At 39.7% G+C, this 9594-nt stretch overlaps 1 protein-coding gene across 1 annotated transcript; it reads left to right on the top strand.

The window, feature by feature from the left end:
- The first annotated feature begins 253 nt into the window (after positions 1-253).
- LOC139138577 (uncharacterized) lies at positions 254-8516 on the top strand. Its single transcript, XM_070707007.1, has 2 exons — positions 254-1670; positions 6446-8516. Exon 1 carries the CDS (start codon positions 537-539, stop codon positions 1446-1448), a length of 912 nt encoding a protein of 303 aa, XP_070563108.1. The 5' UTR covers positions 254-536; the 3' UTR covers positions 1449-1670; positions 6446-8516.
- The last annotated feature ends 1078 nt before the right edge of the window (positions 8517-9594 follow it).

Raw genomic sequence — 9594 nt, 5'->3', positions numbered from 1 at the left:
GTGATCCGCTTTGTCACGGCCACTTTCAGGAGCTGAGAGACACTGGGAATTCCTTTTCACCATTTGTCCTGTCCTTTCTCTGTAATTATCCCGCTTCTCTCTTTTAGATCATCTCCAACGCAGCGTTAGGGGGGATCACAATAGAGTGACGACCAATCGGGCGAGAAAGTTCGCAAATGCCTATTGAATACGCTTCCTACCATGGTCCCGTCGAGCTGGCCATACAAGTATGCGCTTTGTTTACAGCAGTTGTGTTTACTTGTATGTAGAGGGCGTTCAATAGATCATCTCGCCAAGGCTGCTTATATGTAAAGACATCAGGGCAAAGAGCATAGCTACGTCGGCTCGGAGGGTGTAACTTTTAGATCTAGACCAGCAAGTATGAAAACTATGTAATTTTAAGGTTTGTTTTGGCTATCGCACGGTCGTCACCATTATCATAGCCCGGCCGAAAGAGCTCGGAGCGGTACGGGAGGTGGTTTTGTAAGAAACTCTCATTTGAGGCCTGTGATTTAAAGGGCTGATTTGTGGAAACCATGGTTAGTGTTCCGAGGGATTTCACTGACGGCCTTCTGGTGGACGACCGCTTTCGCAGTGAGCGCCAGGCAGCAGCTCGTCGGGGAGCGGCCAACTACAAGAACTTGGAAGCCCTGGCTCAGAAGTTCTGGAAATCTCAAGAGCCGAGAATGCCAGAAGTTGGCCGGAAAAGGCCCGTGCTCCAACCGATCTCAACGCGTACCACAGCAAACCATACTTCACGGGACGTCGAAAGCAGTGAAAATATCAGCACCAGCCGCCAAATATTGGCAAGTATACCTTTCAAAAATAGGGTGCGTTTCGCAAGCGACGGAACGCCCTTGACGGTTGCCTCTAAGGATCAAAAACTCCGTGACCATGTGAGTGTATCGCACGAGCAGCTGCATGAAGAATACGCGCAGGAGCGGCTTGATGAACCCATGAATGTGTCTACCAAGAGTTTGATCAGTGAATCTACAGGAACCAATACCGAAGAAGTGTCCAGTAACAACATGAGTTCTGGTCCAATGGCCACGATAACACAGACGAGCTCATTTAGCCTGCAGCGTCAAGACGCGTCTACTCTGAAAAAGTCATTACAAAATGACGGTGATATTTTTCTTGGTTTTGAGAGAAAGCGTATGCGAACCTATCAAAAGAAGATCCCGTTTTACTACAATCAACCCAATAGTGATGACATGGAAACTTCAAGATCGTCAATCTCAGAATCGTCCGATCTCTCGCCACGAACTGTTTACAATCAGAGGCGACGGAAAATCAACATGCAGTTCACAAGTAACAACGGCCAGGTGACGGTGATCGAACCTTACGACACGGAACGACAGATCCCCGCTGTGTTCAAGAGGAAATGCAAAGAGGAAGCCCCGCCGACGAGGAAGGGGACGATCAAGTTCTTGTCGATGCAGAAATAGAGCGAGATTCTGTCAAACTGAAAAGGGAGAACACTGTTGCGGTTTTGAAGCGAATTGATGTCATTCTCCACGGTCCTGACAAACCGCCGGTCGCCAGCGAGCTCGGTTCCAGCGTGAGAGAGGCAGACTGTACGGAGAGTTTTGACTTTTCTGATCCGGATGTGGAACTATTTCTACCGGAGACCGGAGAGGATGACCAGACACCATTAACGTACTCCGATGGTAAGTGTACTCATGCATCACGGAAATAATGAAAAGAAACGTATTGTGATCGAGTAGAGTTTAACGAATGGGCCGCTGACTGAGAAAATTGATCATTTGAAGGTTGAAAAGTCACAATTGCAGAAAGACAATAAATCTGAGCGTCTATGCCACGTCAAAGACCAAATAATGACCAATGTGACTTCGCTGTGCAATTCTTGTCTTCCTTTATCGCTGCGCTGATATTGTTTTTTCTCGTAGCTCTCATACTTGATATTTGCTTTACGAGTTATCGCTAACCTTACTCGACCCTGGCATTCTGCTGTGACGCACCCCGTGACGCACCCTCTTGTCGTTGCCTGGAAACCTGTTTTATGTCCTGACAGCCATTTTGTGCAGGGGGTTGTCATGCTACGAGATAAGAACCAGACATTAATGAAAATGAAAGAGTGCGATGGTGTGAAAAAATTGGGGTAGCCATGAAGAACAAGAATTATTGGCATTTTCACTTTTTGAATTGGTCAATCTGAGTACTCCACATGTGTCACATCTCAAAATAGTGTTCGTATTTTTCTGTACTTGAACCATTCTACATCAGTAATCAGAACAGAGTGTTTTGAAAATATTGTCGTGGAAGAGCAGTATTATTTACCTAATTCAGTTAATAGCCAGAAAATCTTTGGATTCAAATCTATTAGAATATGATCGAAGGACAACCAACAAAGCTTCAAATGAACTGTCATACTGCAGCGTTTTGAGGAGCGCATTTGAAAATATCATGACTTTTGTAAAAGTCGGCAAAACGTAAACTTCAAAAACAAAACGCGTAAATGATTTTCCCATTTTTTATGTTGCATAAACTTAATATTGTGTCCTAAATTGGAATCAGGAAAAGGCGATGAATAACTTTGTGTCTGAAAAATATAAATGGACGTACAGGAACTATTACTGTTTGTCAGCATTAATTAAATCATCATTCATTTAATCTACAAACCGATTGCATACCAATCGCAAAATATGACTTGAGCCGGCTCTTCTGCCAACCTGCACGAACACGAGCGTTTCTACAGAAACAGTGTAATAGAGTATTGTTGAGACGCCAAAAAACTAAAAAATAACGAAAATGACAAACTAAGAAGAAACTGAGAAATATATGAGTAGATAACAAGCAGTTTCCAAAGTTGTTAAAGTACAGTCTTCGGCAAGATGACCCACACAAAGTACGATAAACCTCCCGATACACGGTAGTATTTTACTCGCTATCAGCTCATCGTTGGATCTGGTAAAACCGACTCGACTTGACGTGCTTTTTGCGACGTAGATCTCATCAAAAGCCACATTACTAATCGGCAGATTTAGTTCAACGATTCAAATACTACTTTTTAATTTCGTGTAGCTTTAACTTTCAATACCAAAGCAAACAAAAAAATGTATCGACAGGTCTATACGAAAGCCGTGTTCAAACATTCCTGGTTACAAAACCTACCAAGAAACCAAATTTGATATCTGGTATTTTATTACGACACCAGCTAGGTTCATACGCTGACGGAGTTGTCTCCAGGTTCTTCAGAACGGGGTCGCCGTGGGTCAGCTTTAAAAAGGGACATAGAGTTATTTAGGTCGGGTGAACTGTGGGGCCAGTACACAACACAAGGGCTTTTTGTTCTTCTGTGGAAACAGTGCTCCAAAGCAAGTATCGGCGTTGTTGGTATTTTGCCCGATGAAAATACATGTACTGATTTCTACTGTCTGTTTTACACAAGTCAAACCTCACAATAATTTACGATCTCGAAGCCATCCCCGTTGCCTGTAGCCCGAATGACACCCTCCACTGTATTTTACTCACACAAACTGACAACATAAAGATTGCCTGAGGAAAATTATAGGAAAACCGACTGCGTGATATCTCATTCACTTAATAACAAGTAACAGGATGGTAAAAATGTTGTTTAAAAGAATAAGTCGCCATCGAGCGACGCTGTTTGAATAGCGTGAGAAATAATTTTAATACGGCTCACAACCTTCGCACGGGAACATACCAGGGCATCGACATTGAGATTTCACACTGTCCCATCGAACGAAGGCTGTTCTGGCGTATACACTGTAATAACATATCAGGCTCGTGTATTTCCATGGTGGAATCAGCAGTGTATGTGTAACGGGATACATATAGTACGTCATCGATGTGATAACATGTCCGGGAGCTGGTTTGGTGTCAAAATTTGCATAAATGGTATTGTCAATAAAGCAAAGTAACATACCTTCTCGCACGATGTGCTGGCTTTGACACTTGGCGCGCTTTTTGAGTATTTGACAGCTGATTTGGGGTACTAGTAGTCTGTAACTGTTCATATGCCTCCGTAAAAGGTTGCAGTGTATTTTCACGTTCAGTTTCTGACTTTTCCTAAACAAGGAATAAACTACTATGTGGAATGTGATGATGAAATAATATTTACTGACAGAAGAATTAGCACCACTATCTGAGCTGATTAAGCCAAAAGTCACCTCATCTTTGCGTCTTTTGTGAGGTTTGTGTCTGTGGTAAACTTTAACGATGTATGTCATTTTTTAGCATTAGAGCATGTTTAGCCTTTCTGCAAACTCGACTATGAAAAAACTAACTTACAGACCCAAACTGGTGATAAGAGCGTCGATTGCCCCGTGGGCACCCCTTTTGTCACGTGACGCCTACTGACAATGTGTAAAAACTTGTGTGGACAACTCAGCGAATAATGTCACCGTAGCCTCGAATAACAACACTGGTGTTTTAGATCAATGCCATCTTTGACGCTAATCTGTCAATACCCAGGACGTTTCTCACGACCTGTCGTACATTTTGTAGTTCAAGAAAGGCGCTCAGCATTAATGTCGATGATAGCTAGCCGTTCAAGTGTTAACTAACTGCTGGCAAATAGCAACCGTCTGTATACAGTACCTAGTGGCTCTTTAAAGCAAAATTCCTTTTCATATTTTAACTTTACAAGTTCTCATCTGTTCTAACGGAATTTCCAGATATTGATGACGTTCAAACTAATTTTCAATAATATGACAAATTTATTTGAAACTTCAACTTGGGTGGAAAGATTCTCTTAAGGTAATATGCGCCTCGACAGTGAAAGATTTAAACTTTTGCTCAAACTTTCATCAAGGAATCTTTCAATGTTCTCTTTCAAAATCAAGAATAAAATCGGGAGTCACCGTGCAAATTTTGGTACTGGAGAAACACATTACCCAAGATTTACCTATCTTTGAGATTCAAAATGGCCGCCATCCCTGTGTTAACTCTATGGAGAAAAATACAATTTTCGATTTCCGAAAAATGAAGACGTTGAAATTTTTTCTTACACCAAGAGCTTTAAATGTGGTAGATCAGAAAAGAAATGGAAAAGTTTGAGAGTCCAAATATCTGTCCCTGAAGGAAATAAGCATTCTTCGGAGACAGAGCTTTATTTTTGCGTCATGACCCTACTTAAAAAATCAAAGCGTGTAGCTGTTACCGTAAAGAAGCCCGTAGAGAAGCCCGTGGTTACGACATGTTACCAGGCTACTGTGAATCCAAAAGAACCATTTTGTTTTATTACAGGAGTTGGTAAAGGGACTGGGTCAGCAAAATTGCCATGATTTACCATACTATCTATCTCCGCTGGCATCAACTATATATGTGCGAATATGTTTTAGTATGTTTACCCATGGAGGTCTCTACTACCTCCATGGTTTACCCGACAGCTAGAGAAGTAGTATAAATTACATTTACGCGCCATCAATATCTATTTTTTCGACTTCGGTCCTTATCTTGTGATTGACATAAACCTTAATTACTTTGTGACCGCCTCTTCGTCGTCTCCTGGTAAACTTACACACAAGGGCATGATCTCTGCCACCTGATTAAACAGGACATGTGAAGAAGAAGGCGCGAAAAGTCTACAGTTTCCCCTTCGATCTAACAGAGACTCTGCAGTGATGGCCTCAACGTGTAACCCAAGTCTTGTGACATTACGCTGTATGCCCCATGCGGAACCGAAAGTATTCCCGAACATACATTTAATATACATATCAAATGAAAGTCCGTTTGTGAATAGAATTGTAAACTTCCCCTCTCTTTTTTGAGAGCAGCTGTAAGTACGAAAATTTGTAGGCATACTTTGTCTAAAGTGTCATGAAGCTCACTTGCTAATGGTACAAACATTCCTCAAGCCTCGCGCTGTGCTCGTATTCGCGGACGCTGTGACTTCGCGACTGGAAATTCACAAAAATCCTCGTGTGCCCAGAGACTCTGCAGAAAGATGCAGTGTGATTTTAAAAAGACGAGCCTGAATTCAACAGATTTTGTATTATTGTTTCCCAACTTGACCTCACGTACGTCCACAGTTGCTAGGTAGAATGTAGTCATACAAACGCTTAGCAACGTGTTGCTATGCTGGAATAAATGTCGCACTTAGGCTAACTGGCATTGTTCAAAATTAACATTGTGTTTTGTGATGTCAGTTCAAAAAGTTGGGAAAAGTCAGGGCCGATATCTTCTTTGACATCGATCTTTTACAGAAGCAAAATATTGGCGAGCATCCAAGATGCGTTCGGTTTATGCAATTACTCAGATTCCTGGTGTAAATTATTTTGAGCAAATATTGTCGTCTGCAACATTTGAATGCTTCTGTTGATCGTTACTGAATGCGTGACAATTTTTATTCACGGAGATTTCAAATGAAAATTGTGACAGACGAAACTGAACTCATTCTCTCTCTCTCTCCCTCTCTCTCTCTCTCTCTCTCTCTCTCTCTCTCTCTCTCTCTCTCCAGATACTATGGTGCCAAACAGACACGTCGACAGCAAAGATAGCCATCTTGACGAATGTACATCGCTTGAGGACATATACAACGAACCATCACTCTTCTCAAAACTGGACGTGTATGTAAAGTGCGAAGAATGGTTGGAAAGATGGTTTTAGACACACAATTTTGTATGATGAATGAACTGTCGACAAAAAATTACATTTCACTGTGGATATAGCAATGCTGGTTCGTTTAGAGTTCAGAAAGACGACTGTCTTGAGTTATTGCCGAGCAGAAACATACCAAAGAATTGCATAATTCCTGGCTAAAAATACCGGAAGCCTCAGGAGTTAACTATGTCCGTTGTCCTAATAGCTTGGTTGTCGATTTTCTCAAGGCTAACAGATTATTTGCTCCACAGTTGGAGATGTCTTCCATTCGCCTATATTCCATCAGTTGTCTCGGAACACTTCAGGATTAATACAAAGTAAACGTGTACACACCATGATAGTGTGGATGACTGATATCTTTATCAACAGTCTGAGATGTGATGAGCTCATGGACAGAGTACCTAATATTAAACAGTACCAGATAATTTTTACACGAACACGTCAGATACTGCATGTACTAAAGAACATTTAACTCAAGTAACAAGAACTCACTCATAGGACGGAGAATAATATGACACTTATCTTTATTAGAATTTTATTTCCGCCCTGAATGATAAGGAACTTTTGATCTACCAAAGGTAAGCTTCAGTTTCTGGAGCATAGACAATAGAAAAAGGACAAGTGTCTACGTCCATAGACAGTAGAAGCAAAACTTTTTGACTGTGTCTAGAGTCACATGTCTATAATCAATTCGTTGTCGTAAGTTCTGGTCACATATATTAAATATCAGTATTATTTACGTGATGTAGATCTTGAGCTAGAAATATCCGAAGTAATGAATTGAACCTGGTTTTGGCGAACATTTACCAACTCATCGTATAAAAACAACGTTTAACATGGTGTCGTTGAGGGCGTAAGTCAACACTATTGAAAGGAGGATAGAACCCAACTGGAACCAGAATTCCGGAGTAAAACGTGTTCAATTACCCCCCGGCGCCGTCGGTCAGAAAATTTGAAGATGAAACCATAATTCAGTTTCCCCCCACCCCCCATTCTTACCTTTGAGATATGAATTATTCGATGTATTCTTATATGTCTTTTCTTGGGTGATGAAGTTCATGAGAAAGTCAGTTTTGAAATTGTCTTGGAAATTCATTACGTCCAGCGAAGTGTAAATAAAGATTCCGTGCAAGTACAAGGTTAAACACGGGAGATTTACAATCTGTTTTTAATAAATTGTATTTTACAAATATCCAATCACAATAAACAAAGGCGAGAGATATTTCAACAAAGAACTTAAGGCCATTGTCTGGGCTAATGTCGGTCAAAATGCTCAAAAAATCAAATTTTATTTTTTTCCTTCATTGTCTGCCTCGACATGTATACTTTCAAATAAGCTATATCATTCTTCAAAAAATTTTGACTAAAATCGAGAAAAATCGCGTTTTTTTCCCACTGACCCCTGGTCAAATTTATTGAGTCTAATTATATATTCAAAACATGTAAATCGCTATTTTTGGTTGCCTAAAAACTTTGTTGAGTTATGGCATCATGTATGAAGTAGTGACCATTTGCTTGCTTATTGAAGCAGCTTTTTCAGAGGTAAAAATATGGCGTTGTGGAAATTGTGAGTTTGAGACTAAGTGCAGTCTAAAAAAGCCAGATCAATGAGTAATCGGGAAGAAATTTGCAACAAATGATTCTGTTTTATATTTTGTGTGGATGTTACTGTAAGGCATATGAAGATTTTCATTCAGGTATAGCAATTAAACCAGAAAACAAACCATATTAGACGTTATATGTGTCCATATACATAACAAGTAAAGAATCTCACATGAATTTCATTATCATGCTGATTATAAAATCAATGTTTTTTTGATAATTAACAGTTCATTTTTCACTTAGAAAGCAATTACAACCAGGCTTTTGTAAATAGAATTCTAACTGACAATTTAAACTTGTCGAATACCCTATTTTGAGGTCGTAAACTTTGCATGAAGTATGAGTATCACCTTTATGTTGTAAACATTTCAATCCAATACTCCTAACAATTGTGTTTTGTACTGCATTCGTTTCTTGTGGCAGTAATAACTCTTGAAAGAATGGTTGGAATGCAATGAAAATCAGCCAACATATGTGAAATTAAATACTTTACAAAATGAACCTCGAAAAACAAGGTCATCCAATCATGTCATAGTAGAAACTTGACGGAAAGTTGTGAAATTTATTAATTTTTCAATCTTACCGAGATGACTATGATTTAATTTATATTGACATCTTATACAGTCATAGATTTAGGTTCATATTGTAATACATATACATCTGAATGCTACAGAAAAAATTCGGTTGTTGTATGACTTTTCGTTCAATAGATATCTTTGCCAGAAATTTCCTCATATTTTTAACCCTGAAATTGTCGCCATGCCAACCGAATATCCGGTTTTCCGCACTGCACTGCATTTTACCATCTACTGCAACAAAAAGATGACAAAATCTGAAAACAAGGTACTACACGGTTAGTGTTTTAAAATAGCCCAGACAATAGCCTTAAAGCAATATGACTCTACATGACAAGACCTATCGATTCTTCTCTGTTGTGAAAAGCAAAGTTCATCTCGATGTCTCTGAAGAGTAGTGATGGCATTAGCAAGCACCCTTTGGCATTGGTGCTGTCATTTTGCGTTGTATCGGTGTGTGTGTGTGTGTGTGTGTGTGAGAGAGAGAGAGAGAGAGAGAGAGAGAGAGAGAGAGAGAGAGAGAGCTGTTTTTTGCAGGAAATTTATATACTAAAATAGTGATGATAATTTGATTAATTTGATATAAAATCGGTGATTACGATATATATATGTATATATATATATTATATTTTAGATAGCATAGGTTGTGTGCTATAAAGTTCTGAAATACCACATCGAAATTGTTAACACTCCTCATGCACAAAATATATACGGCTTAGAAATGGTTACTTAATTTAAAAATAGGAGTGAAAGTCAGGTTAGGTGTTACTTTAATCTCTGCGGCAGCGCCATCAATATGTCTCCTAAGGAGTCAGTTTGTTTTCTTCAG

This window comes from Ptychodera flava, chromosome 8 (genome assembly GCF_041260155.1).
Source record: "Ptychodera flava strain L36383 chromosome 8, AS_Pfla_20210202, whole genome shotgun sequence".
NCBI lineage: Eukaryota > Metazoa > Hemichordata > Enteropneusta > Ptychoderidae > Ptychodera > Ptychodera flava.
Note: the sequence above shows the minus strand (reverse complement) of the source record. Positions and strands in the feature narration are given on the sequence as shown.

Coding starts and splice junctions, on each gene's coding strand:
- LOC139138577 (XM_070707007.1), top strand. CDS start 537: ATGGTTAGTGTTCCGAGGGATTTCACTGACGGCCTTCTGGTGGACGAC.